This window comes from Phyllostomus discolor, chromosome 3 (assembly GCF_004126475.2).
Source record: "Phyllostomus discolor isolate MPI-MPIP mPhyDis1 chromosome 3, mPhyDis1.pri.v3, whole genome shotgun sequence".
Lineage (NCBI taxonomy): Eukaryota > Metazoa > Chordata > Mammalia > Chiroptera > Phyllostomidae > Phyllostomus > Phyllostomus discolor.
The window spans coordinates 77311209-77336497 of NC_040905.2; the positions used below are offsets into that span (position 1 = coordinate 77311209).

A 25289-nucleotide genomic window follows, 5' to 3' on the forward strand; every position below is an offset into this window, starting at 1 on the left:
GTAAAACATTGAGCATGACAGACATATAAAATGCAAATAGAAAACTGTATATATAAATAAAAATTAAATTTGGGTCAAAAGTACATATACATATTATTAAAGATAGAAAGGGAACAAAAATTAAAATGGGTGGTAGATTTATGCATTGATTTAATTCCTTTTAAAAATATTGTTTAAAATAAAAAGGAATGAAACAAAAAGATAGTATTATACCACTGCCCACTTTACTGTTTTAAAAAGGCTATATGTGAGGTTAAAAGACAGGAAGTTACTCAGTTGTAGCCAGTGAGGATCCCACCAGAATAAACAAAATTCTATAGGCAAGTAACGAGAATCGAGTATCTTAAAATAGTTACTGTCCTTTGAAGTGTGCCATTCCCATGCACACAATGTCACAGGCACTAGGCTCACTGGGGATTATAATGAAGTATCTTTCCTCAGAGTTCAGAACCAGCACATCAGCATGACAAAAAACCGCCTGGTCAAAAATCCTACAACCTGGTATCAGTAGACCATTAATTAACAGTTTACATTGTTAACTCATTTTGGTAAAACAGACCACACAACAAGTCTTGATTTCATAGAGAAAAAGTTAAAGGCATAAAGAAAAATAAAGTTATAAAGAATCAAAATTTAGTTCCAAAATAAACAAGTCCTACCTTTAAGGTTTTGTAGGCATTGCTCATAGTGGTTACACGGTGATTTGAATGATCACCACCCAGCTTACAGAGATGGCAAACTGGCCTCCTACATAATTCACAGTACATGTTTATTCTCTCTGTTTCATGTTCTGGGCACATTAAAATCTATTGAGTGAAGAATAAAAGTGTGATTAAGGGTCATCATAGCTTTGCAGATTACTCAAATTCCCAAAATACAAAAGATCTGCTTTAGAAAAATCACTAACTCAAGCCATTTAAATGAATAAAAGTATAAAAAGAAATAAAAACATTTGGCATATCATATGAAAATTCTCTATGTTGGAATTACTACTGTTCAATTTCAAACAGTCAATTAAGTATGTAGATGTTACTTCCTCTAAACCTGGTGCTAAGATGGTGAAAATTTAACGAAAATTTAATTCTTTTCAGACCTAAGTAAAGCATTTAACCAAGCTAGAAAGGCTCTGACAGCACTGACGAGGCAACTGTCAATGATCATAACCAGTGTTTTTACAAGGCACCATAACGCGTGAGAACCCAGGCCTCACTATCCTCATAAGAAATCTGCTGCTGGGAGAGTTTTGGCACGCTTCATGATACAAGCTTCCAGATGAGTTTGTTTCTACATATTAATTGCACACATATTGACCAAGTCTAGAATTGTGTTTTTCTTACTTAAATTATCTTTTACTCAGTAAACTATCATCAGAGGTACATTTGAAGATTTACATAAAATAACTATTTTCATTTGGAAGGAGAGATTCCTTCAGACTAGCCTATTGATAAAATCAAAAAGGTGTCCATGATTCCAACAGTTTACATTTGAAGCAATCATAGCTGCTGTGATAATTTAGAAAGAAAAAAGAAAGTTCAATTTGAAAGTCCTAATACCGATGTGCTGGTCCTGGAGAAAAACAACTGGAAAAGATTTCAAATTTTTACCATGTCCAAGATTCTACCTTCTCAAAGTCACTACATTTAAAATAAAATATAAAGTTTGGCTTTCTGCAAGGAATAATCATAAGAACTCAAAGCTATAAGCAACTATTCTATAGAATAACCTTTTTAGAATTTTTCTGTATTGAATAACATAACTGGGATAAAAAAAGATTTTTCTCAATATAACCTATTCTCATTTTTTTAGTTCTCTTATTAATTTTTTATTTATAAACAGAAAGAATAAGACTGCAATTTATACTCAAAATTTTTACTGAAAATCTCATGAATTCTTAACTCATAAAACCCAAGCCTAGTATAATTTATTCAATAATCATAGGTTCTTTCATGATGGGATTAATCAATTCATTAATTTAAAAATGAAACAGTAAACACCATGTTGAAGTCATAAATTTTTAGAAGTCTATGACCTTGAGCATTTAAAATGACATAGGAACATAAAAGGATTGAAAACTACTTAATAAACCTTACTACACTGATGGAGTCTGAAAAAGAGTCATTCAAAACACAGAAGCACAGGTTTGCTTGAATCTACAGTTTACTACACTATTTAATACGATCTAAATAATTAACTCATGATTTCAAGACTATTTAGAATTTTTTCCCATTTTTCAATTACAAATTAAAGGTTTTATGCTCAATAATATAGATTTTAATATAATGTAGCTAAATTGTAAGGAATAAGAACTTTAATTGAGAATCTACAGAAATCAGAAAGTAGTGTAACTGAAGATACAAAAAATCATTCTGCCTTTCAGTCACAGAGCAGGACTAACAGTACATAAAGTTCTTCTGAACATTATTATAGAAGTTACCCAGAATATTTAAGAAATACAAATTCTACTTCAGATACTAAGTGGTATATCATGAACTTCAGAATATTAGGCTGTAATTACACCAATTTATTCATAGTAAAGTTCTAGGTAACTTTTAGACAATTATGGGTTTGTCATATTAAAACACAAAAGCTTTTCAACTTTAACCATTTTAATCTTAAGGAGTATGTCTGAAATCACCTTCCTTCCATTCCTCCGAGTTACCATTATGAACATTCGTGTGCTGTGTTGTATTATTTATACTTCTAATCCATGGGTATGTTTAGCAGCACACTAAATAACTCTACCTATGAGGACTTAATTTCTTGTACAGGCTTTTAAAGTTATTTTTTTCTTACTGTCAAATTCTAAAATGAATGCAATAATTCCTTTTATAATATTGTTTAATATTCTAACAATAAAACTTCACTTACCTTGGGTCTAAAATTAGTGGTTGGGCCCACATACTCATGCTGAGCTTTTACAGTACCCCAAGGATGATAAATTTTGAAGCATTCATTGCAGTAGCTTGCACTACAGTCCATGCAACTTTTTGTGGATTCTTGAGGTGGTGGTTTACAAAGGTCACACATAATAGCTGTGGCTGCCCTGGCTGCCTGCCGATATTTCTCAACAATAGTTTCCAAAGTAAAATTTCGAAAGAGACCATTGATTCCTCGTTCTCCAAGATCCACATCATGCTCACAGCCAGGACAAGGAAAAATAGTTGTCCTGGGGGTCAGTGAATTGCGCTTCCAGCCTGCGTGATTAGTAAGTCCTTGTTTAGTTACATCAGTAGGAAAATGAATAGAATGAAGAAAAAAAGAATGATGTTTTGGAACAATATATATCTACAAATATATTCCAAAAATATAATGCTCAAAGTGGCTCCCTTTGAATCAATCTGTATTTTGAAATGCTTTTTTAAAAAATATTTTCCCTTGGTAAGTAAAAGACAGACCCAAGTTACCAAACAGTTATTAAAACCAAAGAGAAAAATATTCTATAGGAAATCCCACATAAAAACCATTTAAAATCAAACAAATATATGGACAAAATATACAGGGTCTGGCAGAAGTAACACCTACTTGAGTGTGGCTGGTAGGGTAATAATGTGGGTATAATAATTTCTAGTTTTAATTTGAACATTTGACCTAAAATGTCATATGGTGTGCTTGAGTGTGATATTGATATGTTACAGACTTACATGCATATGATTTTGTAATAAAAAGGGGTGTTATTTGTGCCAGACCTTGTATAATACAATACTACACAGGGTCAGGATCTTTTGAAATTATATAATTAACATTCATAGTTATTTTTATATATCATATCCAAAGGAATTTGACTTCCATTCAAATAAACACAATGTGAGCTGTGTGACTAAAAAACGATTCATACATAAAAAAGCAGGAGTCCTTAACCTGGGGCTCCATGATTAGGCTCCAAAAGATCCCAATAGTTTTCCAAACTATCAGAAACTGTATGCAAATTTTACATATTTATACCTATGCATATTTTGTTTAAATAATCCGTATCTTTTATCAGATTCTCAAAGGAATATGTGACCACAAAATTGTTAAGATCCACTGCCATAGAGGGCTTCCCCCTGTAGTATTGTTTATCTGGGAAAATTCAGTAGGCCAAATCATTTGCTAATTGAGTGCAATCAGTAAGAGTGAAAAGCTCATTCATAGGCCTAGAATCTAGTGACTGACTATAGGAGAGACCAACCATTTAGTATCTTCTTATGACCTGAAAAAAAGAATCATTGAGGTTACTTCATTCAGTAAGCCAAAAGTTAACCAAGAACTATTACAAATAATTTTATGGTGTATATATAATACAATGAATGACCTTAAACATCACACTATTATCAATATTATCCTCATTTTAACAAACAAACCATAACATGGAAATCCTGACCCACAGGTTCACAAGGATCCAGGGTTGTCCATTTAACATAGGTGCATGCATACCAAGTCCCTCCTCTCATTTATAAACCTATTCTTAGAGTATGTAATCTTGGTTACCCACAAAAGAATTACCTAAAAATAAACACAAACTTCTTAAACTACAGCCTTTTTTAATACTGCCATGTATCCAGACCAAAAATGAATGGTTAAACTTAGTATACCACAGTTAGAAAAGGTCTTTAAGCAGCTATACTAACATTGTCTTGGCATAGTAACATCACTGAAAAGACTGTCTTAAAAAATGCCTGTCATAATATATGTACAGGTAAAATTTGGCAATCAGCTCACAGTGTTATTCATTTAAGATGACTTCACAACATGCTAGATGGCATTGGGCCCTGAAAGCTAGTTACACAACAAATGTGCAGAATATTTTTAATATTCCATCAAGGATATTTTAACCTTTACATTTTTAAACACACAGAAAGAAGCATATCAAAAAAGATGTCCCATAAAAATCTGAAAATCCTACATAAAATGCATTCTTGTACTAATTATCAAAACATGCAATACAGTCCAAGATGTTTCACAACATAGCAGGCATATAATAAAATAAGCAGCAAAGCTGTTTTTAAAAGACATGCCAATGAAAATTTCATTCAGTGAAAAAACAAGCCATATAATTCTGAAAGTGATACAGTGCAGTGGTCAAGTTTAAACAAATGGAAATTCACATTTAATTGCATGCTTTCACACATGAACTAGGTGACAAATTAAAATGGTTAACTAATCTCAACAGTCAATGTTTTTTAAAAAATGAGTTATTATTGGTTTTATGAATTAAAGGTTGTGATGCACTGAATAATGGGATAAAGTAAAATTAAATCATGCTGGGTGTACACTAGTGACGCCCAGAGTTTGGCCTTCATGTTCAAAAGTTTAAAAAAAGTTTCATCCCTTTTCTGTAAACCTCTTTTAACTTACATTTATAATAAAAAGTAAGGCATAAAGCATCATAATAAATTTCTTAAATCCAACGAAATATTTAATCAATATTATCTATTTTTTAAACAGATTTTAAAAGCACTTGAATTTTTTTCAAATGCTAAAGAACTGATATATTTTTATTTTGGCTCTCTTTGACTTCTACAATTGTTTTCATAAAAACAACCAATAGAATATGTGTTCAGGGCAGCAAGGAACACAGGACACATCTGAGGATGTTCTGGGAAGTAAATCCAATGAAGAAAAATCAAGGAGTGGAACTAAGAATAAAATGTAATAGAATTAACTTTTTACTCTCTATAGCTCTGCTGTCCAATATAGTTAGTAACCATTAGCAAATATGGCTATTGGAATTAGATTTAATTCATATTAAATTAAAAATTTACTTCCGAGGTCGTACCAGCCACATTTCAAATTCTCAAGAGCCACATGTAGCTAGTGGCTGCCATACTGTACTGTGCAGGGTCAAACATCTGCATGATTGTAGAAAGTTCCATTGGATAACACTGCTCAATAGCACGGTATGAAAAAGAAAAGTAATAATGGCTTAGAAAGGTAAGGAAGTGATGTAGGCCAAGCAATGCAATTTTAAGTCAAACTACATTTGTGGGGTCAATAATATACACAAATGATTTGAATACTGCCATCTTGCAGAATCAATTCTTTTGCCCATATAACTTTAGTTCAAGAACAAATTAAATCAAGTATAAATTGATATAATTTAAAAATGAAGACTCCAAAATATCTTCAAATTGGTTTATAGCAAATCCCCCCAAAAGTCAGCTTTCAGTCATGTTTTAGCATTTAAATATGAAGAGAAAAGAAAGTATTTCAAAACAGAGTCAATACATAACAGATTCAGAAACTGTTAGCTGCATGCTCTCCCACATTCTAGCTAGAAACAACCTCCCGATGTTACCGCCTGGCATGGCAGTCAGCAGGCTACCTCTCCACACTCTGGACGTTCACGTAGGGTTTCTCAGTGTTTGGCAATGGGTTGATATATATACCGCTACCCTAGTGTTTCTTTTGCACACTCTGACCATCTGATTCCTACCAGTTATGTTTAATTATTGAGGATTATTAGTCTTTTCAACTTGCAATACCTTTTTCTCAACTACTAACTTAATCAAAAACAGATAATAAGCAATGAACTTTTAAAAAGCAAACTGCTCCTACCTTTCCTCCTAATTGCTATATTTCAATATTTAAAATTCTCAGAGACTCACTAAAACAGAATGTACTTTCAACTCTTTTTTTTTTTAAAGATTTTATTTTTAGAGAGAGGGGAAGAGATGGAGAACGGGAAACACTAATGTGTGGTTGCCTCTCGCACAGCCCCTCCTGGGGACCTGGCCCACAACTCAGGCATGTGCCCTCACTGGGAATCGAACCTGCAAGCCTTTGATTTGCAGGCCTGTGCCCAATCCACTGAGCCACATCAGCCAGGGCTAATTTTAGCTCCTTAACTCTTTGATTTCTTTTAAGGAGTAGTTACATTTCATTTTATACAGTCCTAAAATTATTTGACTCTTTGAAGGCGGTCATGAGGCTAATGTGGCCCCCAGTGAAAATGAGTTTGACACCCCTGCACTAAAGCCTGTAAGAAAAAAGATTATATGTGGCTTCTAGTAGTGACTATAAGATTTTAAAGTCAAGGCATGTGGAGGAAGATAAGGAAGACAGAAAAGGGATAACATTTCAGATGTTTATTTTCTCCAATAAAATATAAGGTATCACCAGCACTTCTCTCTCTCTCTCTCTCTCTCTCTCTCTCTCTCTCTCTCTCACACACACACACACACACACACACAGCCAATTTTACTTTAAAGGTCAACTGGAGTAAGTGAAAAACTTTTTTTAAAAAAATAAGATGGACTGGCCCATCTTTTTATATAGAAAGAAATACTTCAGAAAGCCTTAAAAAGCAGTGTATGTTATTTACCCACAAATGGGTAAGACCCCAATCTTACAACTCAAATACTTTAAAACATTAACAAAGAAAAGAACCATATGCATAAAACATGCAAAGACCATTTTTAACTACAAAAATTCCCAACATCTTTAAGCAAATTTTTAAACACAGAAGCAAGCATTGACTTATTTAACCTCCCCAAGGTAGCAATATGGCTATTAACATAAGCTTGTTCCACTCCATAAGCTTTGTTCCACTCCATAAGTGTAAAGGCTTTTTAAATTAACATTATTTTTAAAAATAACAGAGGTACATTATTTTCTTTAAAAATACTTTGTCATGTATACTGACAAAACTGCAAGCACTAACAATCAGTGCTACCCTTTAAAAACATCAGAATTTGTTTGGAAATTTAGTCCCGTTGACCTTTAATTCATGTCAGCCCAATTTATTCATTTTCCACAGAATTTTGAAGACTTGACCACTGATGTTTAAAACCTTATCTACACAGGTTATTAATTTAAATCTAACACTATGCTGCCTGCGGCCACACAAGCAATAAAGCATTCTACCTCTCCACCCCAAAGATCTCCGTTGTGATGCTGTGAACAATGAACAGAAAGCTGGATTTAGAATTTAATTTCAAAGAGAAGATTCACAACGTGTTAACAAAAGATAAAGCAGTAACTGTGCCCTGCACATAACACAATCATTGAATTAACAGTAAAAAAAATGTGTTTTTCCTGGTACACACGGTATTCATGAAGCCATCAAACCTATCTTTGAGTTCAGAATTAATCAATATTGGTGCAGCACTTCAGAGATCTACACTGTATCTTACAGAGTTGTATTTTTAAACAAACAATCATATTTCTGGTAATCACTGCAAATACAAATAAAATCAAGCATCTTTTGTTTCTTTACTGATGTAAATAAACATTACAAAAACTGTATCTTTTTGACAAAAGGAAATACAAAATACAAAATATCTTTTAAATACAAAAAGCTTGCATATATATGACCAAAAATTACAGAAATACAGCTTTTATTTTTACATAATTTGATATGCTATTTTTATATACACCATAACTCCCTTCAAGGCACCTTTCTTTTTAATCTGTCAAGTGTCCGATGCAATACTGTACAACAAAGGAATATGTGGGCCAAAAGTGGAAGCCATGTATGTCATTTAAACTTCCCAGTAGCCAAATTTTTAAAAACTGTTGAAATTCATTTTAATAACACGTGTTATTTAACCCAAATATCCAAAATACTATCGCTTCAAAATGTGATCAACATAAAAATCCCCAATTAGGAAGAGATATTTTATAGTCTTCTTTTATTTCTAGGTGTTCAAAATCCAGTGTGTGTTTTACACTTACAGCACATCCCAAGTCAGACTAGCACATCTCAGTGCTAAACAGCCACGAGTGGCTAGTGGCTACTGTACTGGACAGTCCAGGTCTAATTCAACCCCTTAATTAACACTGGCAAAACTAATTTTTAGAATTCTATTACTCCCACAGCCAGTACTCAGAATAGGGTCTCTGATTTCCTTCCCAAGCATACCTAAATGATGAAAACTTAAATTAAAAAAAAAACCCTGCCAGATAAAAAGCGAAAATTACCTACCTGAGAATTTATGTTTGAATCTATCCAAAGAAAAGTTACAGAGACTAATGCCCCATAAATGGAGGAAGTGACTTCCACTATTTTAAAACTGGTGATCGTGAGATAGGAAATGCTAAAATTTGCATTCATTTGCTATAAACCTCCAGGATTTACTGCTGTTCTTGGAGCCTTCCCACCTTCTGAATGCTCCATCTGTATCTGTCAGCTTACTTTATATGTTCTTGATGAAGGACTACGGTCTATTTATTGCATCTCTTATGAAGCTCTATGTACAGTATTAAGCTATATGCTTCTTAAGGAAAAAGATGGATGGCATCTATCGTTTTCACTCTTCAGCATTTAGCCATGTCTTATAGCCAGCAGGTAACAAATATTTGGCAAATGAATGAATGCAACTGGTACTCAAAAAAAACACAGCACTTCAGGGGTGAAGAATACATAGAAGATAACATATCAACTGGCTTGACCCACCCCCAAGACAGAAATGCCCTTTACGATATTTGCAAAAGATGATCACCCATCCATTGTTTAAAACAAAGACTCCAAACACTGACGGCCCAAATGCTGGATGGGTCAGAGTCTAAGATGTGTTTTGGCTGCCCTGACCCTATACTGACTTGGTATGGTGTTTCTAAATAATTTGAATTGACTACCAACATTTAAAAAACAGATCTGGCATCAAAACCACTATCAGGTTTTTGTTGAGGGGAAAAACAGTAAATCTGACAATCTAGGGCCCCCAAACCCATATGATCATTCACTAGTGCCAAGTGGCTACTTCCCCCTCAGACAAGGCACCTATTCCAGTCTCCGCAATCCCAAACCAGGCCCATTGTCTCCAACAGCATCAGCCTGGAGCCAGCTGGCTGCTGACACTTGGGCTGCTGGTTTTCTACAGCAGTTGAGTTAATGAGAAAATGAAATATTTATTTTCCTACACCTATATCAAAGAAGCAAAGCAAAAGAGAGTCTTGTATTTATTTTTCTGGGGCCTATTTCACTAATGAACCTATTTCACCCCTATAGCATCTAAATTTGATCTCTAATTTAAACACTTCTAGTGACAGTGACCCAACAAAGCTAGGCAGCCTGTTTCATTTTTGGACAGCCTTAGGTGTTTGTTTTCTCTCCTGTTAAACTGTAATCTGCCTTTTTATTTCATCTGTCCATTGATCTGGAACCTTTGCTGGGAAGATATATAGTGTACTATTCTTTCCCGCAAAACCACCATCATATTCTGCAAGGGTCCCTTCTCCAAGTTAAATATTCTTATTTCCCATAACTGTGGTTCACAGTAAAGTTGCCTAACTTCCTCCCTCAGGACATAACCTAACTAATCAACTTCTTCCTAAAGAAGGAGGAGGAACATCTCAGTAATTTCACTTTTGATCTAGATAGAATAAAGTGTGGGGGACTAGATCTCCTGTTCTGGAAAAAATGCCATTATTACTGCATGTAAGCCGTTACAGCATGCTTTCAACAAACCCTGCAGCAGAGGTTTGTCATTTAACATCTGCTCAACACATATTTATTAAACATCTACTGAGTACTGTGATAGTGAGTTCCTGAAAACAGAGACGGTTAACTATATTTCACCTATATTGCATTCCTACTTCATATTAATCACATATAAAACAAATCTTAAGATTAGAAGCCTACCTTAAATACAGAATTTTATAAAATACATAGGTGAGCTCAATCTAATCATAACTAGAAATACTAGTACACAAGTAAAATTCCTTTCAATGGTCTGTGCTAAATATTAATATACAAAAAGTGAATTTTCCTTGGTCAATCAAGCAGGGGTCGGTCCCTAATTAGCCAATGAGGATCTAGAACATCAAGTTTTATCTGGTAGGATGATTTCATGCTGTTACTGTGTTTCTTCCCCATGTGCCAGTTTGCTGGCAGGGAGAGAAATAAAAGTGATGACTTCATAATGAGCATAACCCTCTCCCACCTCATACGCCCTGCACTCCCACAAGTTACCTAGTGCTCCTGTTTTTTGTACACAGTTATACCCTGCGTAACAACATTATGGTCAAGGACAGACCACATATATGACAGTGGTCCCACAGGGTTATAAATATCACCTCATTATGTCACAGCCATCCTAACGTTGTGGCACAATGCATTACGTGTTTCTGGAGATGTTGGTGTCACCTAACCTACTGCACTGCCAGTCATATAAAAGTACAGCACATACAATTACGTATAGGACATAATACTTGCTAATAATATAAACAACTGTTAGTCGTTTATGTATTTATTGTACTATACCTTTTACTGTCATTTTAGAGCACAGTCTTTTTGCTTATAAAAAGTCTTCTGTAAAACAGCATGCCGTGTTTTACTGGCAATAGCCGTATACACCTCATGTTTTCCATGTCTCTTGACTGCAACATTATCTCCTCTACTTGATTTAATCTTGTGTTGTTTTGTACAGTAACATGCTGTAAAGCCTGTAGCCTAGGAGTAAGGAGCTCTACCATATAGCCCAGGTGTGTAATAGGCTTGTGTACGTACACTCTATGATGTTCACACCAGCACCAAATTGCCTGATTAGGCATTTCAGAATGTATCCCCATCATTCAGCAGCCCATGACTGTACACATGTGATTTTTATATCTTCCAAGTAACTAGTTATTACCATTTAAAGAAAAACACATATTTTTAAAATAGCATATAATACTAGTCTTACAACAAATCTACTCTTATCCACTCTCTAATGGAGCTCAAAGACATAGACATTATCCAAGGAGATTCCATATCACAGCATGGACCAAAAAAAGTGGCATTCTCTAAAATGTAAATATGGAGAGACTCTTTTCTGATAAGAAAAGTTGTTTTTAAAAAAAAACAAGATTAAAAAGTTACTCCTATACTATATGAGGAAGAAACTGACAGAGTGGAGGAAAGGATTAAACTGAGAACCTCAAAGCCCAAACTGGACAGAGTGGAGGCCCTGAGGTCTGGTGCTTATGGCCACCAAAGCAGTGCCTACACGACACTGTGGCATTTCCGCCCCACCTAGGCCTCCCCTTGGTCCTCATTGCTGATTTTGGTCCTCACTCGCTCCTTAATTTTTCGGTGGCCCTGTTCCCAGTGATTTCAAATTAATTTAGATCTATATTAATTCTATTATGGATGTACAGAAAAAAGTAACACTATCCCAACAGGAAACAATTCAAACATTGGCTATATAATAAAGGTACAGTATGTGTGTTATACATCTCATTAGATCTACTTCTATCATGACTACGGAATTTTACTACTATTTAATTGATGTTCAAAATCCTTATTTTATAAAAATGGATTAAAATAGCTGAAGAAAATAAAGTTCTCAGGTAGAATAAAATGATACCAAATAATTCCTCCAAAAAAATCCTTAGGAGTAGTCACTATGTAGTTTCATCCCTTATTCTGTATATTTATTTACATATTACTATATATATAGATGTTTCCCTAGTAAGTACATCAGTAATCCATCACTCATCCCTCATGTAAAGGATATCACAGGGCAAGAACACCTCCCCTAAAATACACAATTAATAAGGAGTTTAACACAAAGTTGGTGTTCAATACCCAATTTTAAGTGCATTCCAAAAGTCGGTAAGAGTTCATTTTGACATTTTAAAAGGGGCAGGGGCCTCTGTATAACTACAGTTTTAATATATTCACCTGGAAAGATTAACCCTGAAAATGATAGAAGGAATTTCCCTTCCACAGTTATCAATGAAAATCCCTGACCCCAGTGTTCTACCACCTACCTGGTCTGTTAATCCTGTCGACTTTATCCAGGCTAGGGGAGTGGAGCCAAAGTCGAGGACTGCTCTGATTGGAGTTGTCTGATCCCACATCATTGAATGAATCATCAAGTGTCAGTAAGAGTTCTTTCACACATTTATGACAGATACTGTGTTGGCAAGGGAGAATCAACGGGTGGGTAAACAGCTCCTTGCATGCTGGGCAAATGAGCTCTCTTTCGATATTCTTAATGGTAACCTTAAATTCAAAAAAGAAAAAGAAATCAGAATCAGAGGCTCTTAGTGGGTAAATATATTAATATGCTTAGACCTCTTGTAGAAGTACATGTGTTTACCTTTCCAAAAGAACTAAGAAATAGATTTCTTTTTTGAAATCTGAAGTTCCTTTCTGGCTATGAAATATTACACCATCACTCCCCTTCGCAGCACCCAATAGCCTAGAACTGAGGTGTCATGATAGGGTAAAATTTGAAATATGGGAAAAGTTGGCAGAAAATATTAGGGGACCATAACAGCTCATCAATTATTAAGTTATTCAAACCATCATGAATTTACTGACTTAGAACTTCAGGGAATTCCTAAAAGCAGACTACTTCAATAAAAATTAAGAATATAGCACTAAGAATTAGACAGTTTTCCTATTTAGCACATTAACTCTGTGAGTAGCAAATAACAAGAGCTGCTCAAAACTAGGTTAGCCAGTGTGTTCATGGAACCCTACTTGAAATCTATTGACAAGCTGAATTATCAGCAATTTCCTACATTAGATGTAACCATTTTTCATATGCTGCAACTGTAATGTAGGTAAAATGCTTGAGGATCTCCTGCTGCAATATCAAAGTGGTTATCTTAATAGCACTTTATAAATATTGAAAGAGTGTAGAGGATTAGAAGGGACCATTATAAGTGCTTTCGATACTACAAGCTTGCATTATTTTCAATGAGAAACACACTTTAACCATAACCAGTTTTCCCATGCCATTTTTCCCCATGTATATCAATCTTCAAGGGCTATGAATCCAAGCAATTTTAGTGACAGTTCACTTTAAAGTACTCATAACCTTGTACAATTATTTCAACTACTGGAAATATACAGAATATTAAAATTGAATTAAGTCACTTACTTTAATTAAATAAAAATGTATACTATCTTATTTCTATTTCCCCTAAAGCAACACAAAGTGCTTTAATAACCCTGACAATAGCACTACAGCCAGCTGGCTCAGTGGGTCTTTGCAGTGTTTCTTGCTGCATCATTCAACAAATATTTAATAAAAGCCGACAACACATCACAATTTTAGTAAATTTGGAAAACAGTCACACCTCACAATTCACATTAAATCACAGACCATTTACATCCTATCTCATTGTACAAGAAAACTGACACTTAATTCAAAGGAAAATACTGTCCTGAATGTTCAAGATAGGTTCTCACACCCCATTTTATGGGAGGTTTACCTCCCACTGGAAGATCTAAATTAGTTTCCATTTTTCTTGTACATGAAACAGTACACAAGCTTTTTAAAAAAGCACAATAGATATAAAATAATTTTTACCCAAAAGGTAAATTAGTGTTCATTATACATTCATTGATGGAAAACAATCTGATTAGAAGAAATGTGATGTGGTGGTTCCACAATTAAGCTGTTTCAAAATAAATGAGGTTCGACAGAAAACCAACAAGTTCTTAAGAATTGACTATCCCCCTTCAAGCAAAATCACTGGTAGCCGAACAGCTGCCAGAGGGAGCCCGCAGGGGTCCAAACGGAACTCGAGCGCCGACCCCACCGCGCTCCCAGACAAAGGGCGGCGGGACACGCGCCCCGCTCAGCGATGGGCACCAGACTCCCCAAAGCGATATAATTCTACAATCTGAACCCCATTAAAAAGCCAAGCCCGGACTCCCCCAGGTGCTGAGATGGGCGACAACCGCATCCGAGCTGTGCTCTCTTCCGGACACAGCTGACCCGGAGTCCAGTCCTCCGAGGGGTAAAAAGGGGGCGCACCGAGTTGCAGAACCCGGCCCGGGACGGGAAAGGCGAAGAGGAAGCGAGGCCACCACCACAGGGCAGCCTTCGCTCCTCGGGAGGAGTGGCTCCCTCCCAGCTGAGCGCTAAGGGAAGAGAGACCTAGGCACCCTGGCGCGCCGCCATCGAGGCGTGGAGCGGTCGCTCCTCTGCCCCGCTCACCAGCGAGTCTGAACCATCCCCCTCCATGTAGCCTCCTTGCAGGTGTCATTAACAGCAGGGTCTAAACGGCAGACGAGTCTGGCAGGGTCCGGTGGGCGCGTCCCTGCAGCGGCCGTGGAGCCTCGGCTAGGAGCGGGAGGGTGAGCTGGTCAGCCGGACCCGGCCAGCGGACCGACGCGGCCAGAGGCCAGGGCGAATGAAAGCACAAGCGCAGAGAGGAGCTTCGCTCCCTGCGACGGCCCCGGAAACTCAGCCAGCGGCCCGCTGCGGCGGCGGCTACTGCGGACTGCGGCTGGGCGGGCGGCGGAGTGGAGACCAGGGCTCCGGCGTCGCGGAGGGGCGGGGCGGAGGTGGGGCGGGGCCGTCACCCGGGCAACAGGGCCCTCCGCACAAAGGAGGAGGGGCAACAGGTCGAGGGGGGCCCCCAGGGGACAGAGCAGCAGGGCAGGGGCGTGGCGTGGGGTGGGGTCCTGCCGCCTCCGCCCCTCGCTCCCACCCAGGCACAAGCCCGTCACGCCCTGTGGGGGGTAGGAAGCCCCTGAGGGGAGAAAGTGAGGGCGGCGGCGGGGCGGGAGTGATGCTGAGCGGCAGTGTACAACCCTGGCCTCTGGCCCCGACAGCTCCCTTTGCTGCATTTTGCTTTCCCTGCTCTTTGGTAAGGCGCGATACCAAGCATCACAGACAAGCCACATATCCCGACTCTAGACCGGTCGGCGAGGCGCAGGCGGGCCTGTGCCGTCCCACCGAACAGTGCAGAACCCCGCGCTGCGGAGGCGACCGGGACGGGAACTCACCCACCCCACCCCCGCTCCGGCCGGGGGTTCCCCTAATGGGTCCTAGTCCCCGCCCCGCTCTCCTCCTCCTCTTCCGGCCGATTCACAGGGTGAACTTAACACTCCCGTACTGCTCAACAGCCACTCTTATGCTGCTTTTTTGGTTCTGCTTTTCCACACGCACAACACGTTCTTGCCAAGTGGCTCCAGGACAGATCGCATAGCAGGGGTCCCTTTCCCTGGCGCTGGACAGGAATTGAATTCGAGATTGTAGCAAGGGAGCGCCCGCCCCGGCTAGGGTCAGCGCTCCGCCCCCGCCCCCGCAGCTGCTCCGCAGTTTCCCCCATCCCGGACCGAGCGCGCCGGTAAATCAGGACAGCTGGTGCGGAGCCACGTACACACGTGGTGGGCGCCGGCCGAGGGTTAAGGTGCGTCTTCGACAGATCTGGGGAGTAGGATTGTAACATTCACCTGCCACAGCTCAAGCACGTTTCTTCTATGTTGTTTTCAAGGCAGATGGGGAAAAAATTAACATGGGATTGTTGGAAGCCGTATTGGAGCATATTTATGACTGAGAAAACAAGCGCTCTGAACAGCTAGGTGAAGTGACCACAGAACTGGATGGAGCGCGGCATCCCCTTTAGGTTTTGGAATGCTTCCCACTTTATTTTGTATTTGGGAGAAGTCTCTGGCTGTGCAAACTTTTGTCTTTCCACAGCACTGTCAGCAGTGATAGCCTCTTCTCCAACCCGGCAATTAAATAACGGTGTAGCAGTACAGAATTAAGAACAGCAAGGGACCATAGCGACTGTCTTTAACGGAAACCCTCAATTTGCAGATGAGGTGCAGAGAGATTGAACGCCCTGCCAAGCAAAGACAGGACTTCTCTGATCCGCATTAAGGCCTGTTGTGTGGTCCCACATGCTGGAAAGGTTCCTCTCTTCCCAAAAGTTCAAAAGCATCCTAACTAGGAGGAAAATAATGCATGCCTGCAAAATTTAATTACATATAACAGGCACTATGCCATGTACTTGCACAGATTTTTAAAAGTTCAAACATTAAAAAGCACTATAAATCAGTTTTTATACTAGTCTTTGTTATACCGGTCACTGTGTTTTTCATAGTGGTCTTTGGGTCAAATAATTCCCCTTTAGCTGTAACCTCACATCAGCACACCTAAATAGTGCTGTGGTCCAAAACTAGCAGTTAACAGAGTAAAGGAGATTAGAAGGCTTCATTAACAGGAGCTAAAGATAAAACCTGTATAGACAATATTTGACTGAACACAAATTTGAAAGCCCTTCCATATGCACATCAAACTTCAGCGAGAAACCATTTTCCACCTGATTCTCAAAGTTCAAAAATTATGTTACTACACTTGGCTAGAATGTGGGGAACTAGGTACTTTCAAACTTTTTTTCTGTGACAATGTAGACTGGTACAGTTTATTTAAAGGGAAAGCTTGCAAGTTCTATCAAAAGTTGTAAATATACATCCATAATATACACTATACCATGGAATATTAGGCAGCAGTTAAAATGTAGTGATGAGAAGATTTCTAAAATTATAGTGATTTTAAAAAGTACAAAACCAGATGAATGCTGTATGTTGCCACTGGCAAAATGATAAGACAGGCATATATGCTTATATAGGCAAATAAGTGACTAAAAATAAAACTCTGAAATAGACTACACACATGCCCAAAATAATGGTATTGCAGAGTAGTAAGGGGAAGAAGTCCAGTGTAGAAGACTTTTCACTCACACAGCATTAAATTGTTTGTACTTTATAATATGCTTTACTTCCAGAAACTTTTTAATGTAATTTAATCCATATACTTTTAAAAGCAAAAGGGTGAGGGGGGATATTGTTAACAAGGCAGCAAATATCACCGTTCTAAACCATCATTCTCCCACTTCCCTGGTCATTTCTAACCCCCTTGGCTGCCATGCTTTGGGTCATCTCATCCATTTCTCTCAATATCCATACATTCCAGTCTTCAAGTTACCAAAGATACAAGATCCTTCCCAGTTCCTCAAGTTAAAATCCTGGTGGGGGGGGGGGGGGGCGGGGTAACTATCTTCTGTCCTTCCCCCTGCCTCCGATTAGCCTTCAAATACTTTCTCCTCACATCCTGTCCTTTCTCAAACTCACTGCTAATTCCCCTGCCTACTTTGAGCCTCCTCTCCCCATGCCTATAGATTACAATAACAGCCTATCGATGAGGTATTTACAAATGACTTTCCATATGTGTAAGTCAGTACCCTTACAGATCCATTTGCACAGGAACAGAAAATCTATGGTCCTGGACAACAAGCAACTTTGTACAGGAATATAATAGGGGTTGTATGTGCATGTGAACATATTTAAATGTTTAGCAGGGGTGGAGGACAGAGAGGTAAACTTGTAATAACACAAAATGAGTCTGCTACAGTATGGAGGGCCTGGAATACCATGCTTCTTTTCCATAGATGTCGAGAATCTTTTGAAGGCTTTTAAGTGGGAATAATGTCAAAGATCTGTATTTTTTTTAATCATTATCCTAATTTGCATTGCATATGCTCTCTCTTGGTGCCTACACCTCTTTAATTTGGAGTATCCTAGTACCTCCTTTTCCAATACTTCTTTTAAAATATGGGTCAAAATTCAACACAAAGAAGCATATTATTCCACACCTAATTAACACCCACCTGCCAAGTCTGCAAACCTTTAGTACCCTTGCCTACATTGTGGCATCTTGCACTTGTTGACGTAGCTTAATTGCTCTTCTGTCACAGAGGCATGAGTTGTCCCCCATCTATCTACTTCATGAAGTCCAAGATGTCAAGGAAGGATGTCACCAATTTTCTCCTACTTCGCCTGCCAAGAACTGCCACCCCCCAAACACACACACACACACACACACACACACACACACACACACCATTCAAGTTTGGTAAAACAGAAGCTCAATAAATGTTCCTGACCCAACATTAAAACATAAACCTGTTACCCTTGAGACTATAAGCTATGTAGTCAACTGACCAGGTCTCTTTCCATACTGACTCCTAATATGAACAAAAGATTAAATTACTGGCAGAGTCAAGTCCTAATGACCATGGTGCACATTTCAGTAAGTGCTGTGAGGCACCACTGGCTCTTAATCGGTTTGGTCTGAAATCGAACAGCCAGAGTTTGTTGACACACTGTTAGTCTGTCCTGAACAAGAAGTAACAAGGTGATATGGCCACATGTGCCTAAACTTTGCCCCCTGTTGGGAACCCATACTCATTGAACAACCTGGGTACAAAATTAAGAGAGCTCTGGATTTAGGAGAAATAAGGAAGATGGCAATGAATTAAATCACTAGGTTTCACAGGGATTGGCACGAGCACTGTCTACTTTGCTGGGTATCAGGAATTAAAGGTGAAGGAACAATAAACGTCATTTATTAATTATTGACCCAAGCCTCTGACAGGCCAAGCTCACCTGTCATAAAGTGTTTCTATGGGAACAACCGCAGGGGAGGGAGTCCAGTGAGCCAGAAAGTTCAGATTTCCATTGCCTAGCCAAATCCTACTCATCTTTCAAGCTGCAGATAGAAAGCCTCCTTCCTCATTAGTGTAGTTTTCATCGATTAGCTCCCCACACTCTAAACTCCTTTAGCATTTAAGAGTGTTACTACTCAGTTTAACATGACTCCGTACTCTCATTTCGTACACTAATGTTTAACATTTGGTAAGCCTTATCTTCCCATCCATTGAAACTCTGGTTTAAGAGAAAATCTAGTAGGTATTTATCTGCTAAATGGTAGTACCAACCAACAATTTGAAACTGGATATGAAGAACACACCGCTGCTCTGGCAGACATTTTCCCATTAATGGTGGAGTATACTGGCTGAATGCCTGGTGGGCCAAGGAGTCTCCTGGCCACCTTGAGGTAAACAACACTGGTAATAGCTGAAGGTTGTTAGCAAGTCTCTTTAACCCTATCTTACTATTCCTACACTTAGGATAGCTAGGGTTAGCAAATAAAAACAGGATAGACATCCTGTTAAATTTCATTTTCAGATACACAATGAAATTGTTTTTAGTATAAGTATGTCCCAGATGTTGAATGGGACAAACTTATACTAAAGAAATTATTTTTTATTTATCTGAAAGTAAAATTTAACTCTAATCCCTGTATTTTATCTGGCAGCTCTACCTCTACTTGCTAATGATCAGTTTGGAAATAAGGTGTCTCAAGACCCAACCCTGTTGTCATAGTAGCTATGTGCAATAGCTTGCACCTATTGAGGGCCTACTATGTGTCAGTGTCAGTATCAGGAACTTAAGTGAATAAAACATTCACTTAAGCCTTGCAATAACCCTGTGAAATAGGTGTAATTCCCTTCAGAGGGAACATGTAGCAACCATAACTCCTGCCCACCTCCACCCACAGACTAAGTAAGTCACATGATTACATAAAATCCCAAAGAGCCAGATTCAAATCTGGATCTCAGCCTGGCATCCCTTACCTGCCCACAGGTAAGTATAAAACATGAAATTTATACTTTCACTGAAAACTCTCATTTAAACATTCTTTTACAAAGTAGTTTAAGAGATATATTTTCTTTTTTTAAGAGATATATTTTCAAGTTCTTTTAAACAATGTAGCAAAAACATCAAAGGAAAATTATAATAATGTTTTATGAAACTAGCTATTTTCAAATGATATTGCTTCAGTCAAAATCTTGTTTGCCTTCTGTACCTCCATAACACACACATTTTACCCAATTTCAAGATATAAAAAATATTTTTTTAAAGAACACTTTGCAATGAACACAACCTTAGTATTATCACCCAGTTTAGATTTCAGTTGTGTGAGCAACTATCAATTGAACTTTCTGAAACAAACCATTTCGTGGTATTTTTTTTGATCCCAGGAGATGTTTAAGACTTTATATTAGTCTAGATTTGAGGATCTTACAAACCTAAATCTTCAGGGTGTATCTTCTTTTAAAGTAAATTTTGGATTTATAAAAGTTCTTGAATCTTTTGTGCCTAAAAGATGTTCAAAGTTAAATGTAATAATTCACCAAGTAATGGAATCAATGCCTGTTTCTCTATCAAAATTAAATGTAACATTCCAAAGCCTCTTTTATTTTGCTGAAACTATTGTACTCTTTGAAAGTATATGAACAGTAATTATTGAACTATGAGAAATACGAAGTACCTTCTGCCTATTTATACATAAATATATATGTTAAATACTCTATAAAGAGTTATACCAAATTTAAATTCTTCAATGATCTTTGTCATTGAATCTTCATTATATGACTCCAGAAGAGTGTATAACTTTGTGAAGGGGAAGGTGTATGAACATGATAAATAATACTAGCCTGGCAAATTATTCTAGAGACCAATAGATATTGACCACAGATTTGGAAAGCTCTCTTTTAGTCCAAAGAGACAAGTTAAAACAGAAACATAAAAACAGCTTCCAGAAATACAAATATCTCTGATAGTGAAATGTAAGGAATTCCATTTACATTGATTTTTAAACCTCTTGAGAATTATTGTAGGTTTTAACCATACTTAGAGTGTATTGTTGGCTGAGCAGAAAGACCACACTGGCAGGGATCACTGTGTACTTTAAATATTAAAGTCATCATCACAATAGAGTAAAATAAGCCCATCCATCCAGTTTCTCCTGTGGGTTTTAGGTTACCTTAAGATGAAAGGCTCACCTCCCACATTCAAAGAACAAACAACACGCTAATGTAATTTACAATAGACACAGCAGCAACCTGCTGCCAAGGGCAGAGGCAGTGAACTGGAGGTGGGAGAGAAGTTCCACCTTTTGCTCTGCAAAACTTTCTGGAAAGGTTGAACATTTTGAACAAGCACATATTAACTTAGTAATATTTTAAAGCCATCAGAGAAAAGTGAAAGAAATTATCATGATGGTCAACCCACTGGTCTCAACTTGGAAGGGAGAGAAAGGGGGCAAGAGGATCACTGGCCTCTGCTCTCCATTAACTCAGCCAACTTGGTGTAATTAGACCAGTTTCACCTTATTCCTTACATTGCAAACCTGAACTACAAGGTGGAACCTAACTCCTCAAAGGAAAATAAAGGAAGTAAATCTCAAAGATCTGCTATTCCATGGCTAATATTCAATGAGGTAGGTATTTGGTGTTCACTGTGTAATCACACACAAATTGAGGGTTTTAAATGGAGTTGGGGGTTGGAGGCAGTAAGGACAGTGGGCAGGGAATAAGCTTGAGTCAAAATAGTTAGAAGGCTATTACTGACACACCACCACCACCACCAAGAAAAAAAAAGTCAGAGGGAGGAACTGTCCCAAGTTTATTGTGAGAGCAGCCTGCTCCCCAAACTCAGGGATTTCTCAGGGACACCCAGCCTCTATAACTTTGGCAGTTATAGAGCATGCTGTTTGCTGCAGGCCCCTTGCTGAAGCCTAAATAGAGAGTGAGGCAGAGAAGCTCAGTAGATGAAACGAGGTTATTTTGTTTTTGCTTTTTCATTATAGTGATCATAGTGTGGTAAACACATTGCAAATTCTGAGAGGTTTATTTTTGTTTACCTGACTTTACCATAAGAAATTTTAAGGGTTCACTAATGGTTTTGACCTACTTCCTTCCCCATTACAGGAAATTTACCCGTGTGATTTATAATCACCTGAGGTGTCAACATGCAGATCCCTAGATCCCACCCCTGAACTATTCTCTCAGAATTTAAAGCTTTACCTGCTGAAGATATAAGTATTAGTCAACCGATACAATTCTGGCTGACTTGAAGAATGTCTGAGAACCACATGCCTAACTAAATTCACCTCTCAATTGAGACTGGTCCATTTATTTTATAATCAACAAATGGCCTCCTCTTTCCCCCGCCCCCATCCTGCCAGAGCTCTCTTGCACCACGGTCCTGCTGTGCGCTTTTTGAGGGTTGGGTCTTGGCCATCTGGCTGCGGGCCTCTTCACTCAGAACCAGCACTTCCTTCTGGACTTCTCTCTCCAGGATAGGCCCTGCAGAGGATAGAGCGGGATGTGGTATGCACCCTAGGCCTGGGGGCAGCCAACCGCAGACTATTGGTGGCGACCAGGCACTTGCATGTGCTAGCCAGGGTGTCTCCGTGCATGACTGGGAGACCCCTGGAGGTGCAGGGTGGAGCCCATGGTAGGAAGAAAAGTGGAACAAGGAAAAAGGGTCTTCCATTTGTACTTCTGGTCCAGGGCTGTCATTGTTAGGGGCAGTCCACCTTCAAAATGTTAATAAATATTCTATTCCAGATGAGGAGATTTCGTGTGTGCAGAACAGGAGAGTTCGTTCAGGGAGGCACACGGTTCGCCCAGGGCATTTTAGCCCGTAAGTGCATTAAACCGGCTTCCCAGCTGCAAGACTGTCTGCCCCACTCCAGACTTTGTACCCGCGGAGTTGGGATGAGTGATGTATGATGCTCAAGTTTCAGGTGCTCACACTAGGCCTGCAGAATCATCCTCCTCTCTGAGGAGAGTCCTTTTTCCTCTGTGCCACCACCTCTTCTCAAAACTCCAGGTGCAGAAGGCAAACGCAGACACCCCACCCCCACCCCCACTTCTCGCTTTTTCTTGCGAATCCCGGCGGACCGCGCACCGGGTGGCCTTTGCTTTTCCCGACACCTCCCTTCTGCAAACGATTTAGGCTCCTCTCTGGGCAGTTTCTCGAAAGCTACGCGGAGGCAAATCTTCCCGCTAGGCTTTCTGCCTAGGCGCGGCGCCACTCGGCCCGGCCGAGGGCGTGGTCGTGAGGCGCCACCAACAGCGCCAGCCTGGATTTGGAAAGGGCTCCGGGACAGGTGCTGGGCTGAAATCTGGCTCTTTATCATTTCCCCCCTCCCCACCAAAAGGAGTCTGCTTGAAAGGTTCGCAGCCTGGGGCAAGGCTAAGGACTTTAGAAGGAAGGCTGAAAACGCCTAGGCGGGGCGATCAAAGGTTCTACCCTGTTTACCAGCTACACGGTCGGACTTCACGCTCAAGCAGATCCCGCCCTCCCTGCCTGGTCACCGGCAGCTGGGATCCACCCACCCTGCGCTTGGTATCTGGACGGGAGAGGTTACCCACTCGAAGTCACCACGCGCGGGCAGCCCTAGGTGCTTCCAGGAGCGTCCCCTTGGCCAACGCCCGACCCTTCTTCCCCGGGATGCACGCTGAGCGCTCGCCCCTAGCGGTCCCGGGAGCCTCTCCTGTCGCCCAGCTGGCCCCAGACGCGCCGTAAAGCTCCAGTTGGCTCATTTCAGAGATGCCGCGTAATAAAGAAAAGGCGGCTACTTTGCATTCTGCAGCTGCTGGGACGTCCGCGCTGAGAGCGCGGACCGGGGTCCCAGCCCCGCCCTGAAATGGAGCGGGGCACCCACAGCTACCCGCCAGGTAGTGCCCGAGGTGGGTGCCCAGGCCGCCGCACTGCGCGCCCCAGCACTTACCTTTCCTCTGGCTATCAATTCCATGATGTAGCCAAATTCACTTATCTCCCCCGACTCGGACATGGTTACGGCCCTTCACAAACTCTGGAGGGCCTAGGCAGGTGCGTCCAATTTTGTTTTTCTTTTTCTCTGCTTTTTAGTCTGACTTTTGCCTAACGCCCCGCCAGCATGCTGTTAACCAGGAAAAATGAGAAAGCGAGGAAACAAGCAAAAAGCGGGGCTGGTTGGGAGGACGGCCATAGAGGGCTCCTGGGCAGCCCCTGCTAGTGTGCTCGGCTCTGGGAGAAGCGGACCGGGCCGGGCGGGCGAGGTAACGGAACAAACCAGGGCGGCGGCAGCCGTGAAATCCTCACCAGGCGGAGCCGCGCCGAGGCCCCGCCTCCTCGGGGGTCGCGGCCCGCGCCTCCTGCCGGGTCCGACCGCCGTGGAGACAAACACCGACACAAAAGCGGACCCAGCCCCGACACCCACTGGATGGTTAAATCGGTGCTTTATCCGATGCCCGGGGAGGTGGACGTCCGGTGCTCCCAGTGGGAGGCCCAGGAAAAACCCCCATCACACTGTCTGGAGGTGCGAGGGCAGAGAGAATGAATGCAGAGGAGGCACAACAAAGGATCTGGCTGCCAGCGCCGGAAAAAAAGAGAGAGAGAAAAAAAAAATAAGTGAGGGCCCAGGAAATGGCAACGCCGCATCTCAAGTCAGCCTTCCTGAAATCCAATAGGTAACAAAGACCAAGCCCAGCGCTTCTGAGATGAGAACAAACACAAGGATTGTATTTTAAACACTCTAAGTGTGTAAGGTCGATTGTATCTCTATATCCTCTTGATACTCAACCTTCCCCCAATTAAAAAAAAAAAATTAAAAAGCATTCCTGCCAGCAAGTCTCCTGGACAAACGCTCTCACTCACCCTTACAACTAACTCACTTTCCAGTTACTTGTTTCATGGATTGAGTTAAACATTCAGTGCATGTTTCTCACATTTTACACTTCTTTTTAAAATAGCAGCTCCCCTAGGAGGCTGCAGCTGAAATGGTCTCTCAGTCTTCCTGCTTCATTCATACCTGACAGTCTTTGCTTCTCCTGAAAAGAAAACTTGGCTGAACAAAGTCAGATCTAGTCTATTATTCCTCTGTAGGCAGTCTTACCTTTCTTAAAAAGGTGGAAAGAGAAAAGGACTTGAGGTTTTCTACTAAAAACAAACAAACAAA

At 39.9% G+C, this 25289-nt stretch overlaps 1 protein-coding gene across 5 annotated transcripts in view; it reads right to left on the reverse strand.

The window, feature by feature from the left end:
* TRIM36 (tripartite motif containing 36) overlaps window positions 1-24380 on the reverse strand; it is a 40505-nt gene extending 16125 nt beyond the window's left edge. Inside the window, exons 1-5 of one of the 5 annotated variants that reach the window (XM_036020666.1) lie at window positions 24081-24380; window positions 12673-12907; window positions 4169-4189; window positions 2869-3194; window positions 660-806 (exon numbers count right to left, since the gene is read on the reverse strand). In XM_036020666.1, the coding sequence (XP_035876559.1) occupies window positions 660-806; window positions 2869-3194; window positions 4169-4189; window positions 12673-12907; window positions 24081-24143 (792 nt within the window). In that variant the 5' untranslated portion in view covers window positions 24144-24380. Of the gene's footprint in view, window positions 1-659; window positions 807-2868; window positions 3213-4168; window positions 4190-12672; window positions 12908-14858; window positions 15192-24080 lie in introns of those variants that run through there. The other 4 variants (XM_028526834.2, XM_036020668.1, XM_036020667.1 and 1 more) reach the window with 4 other exon arrangements.
* Between the last annotated feature and the right edge of the window lie 909 nt (window positions 24381-25289).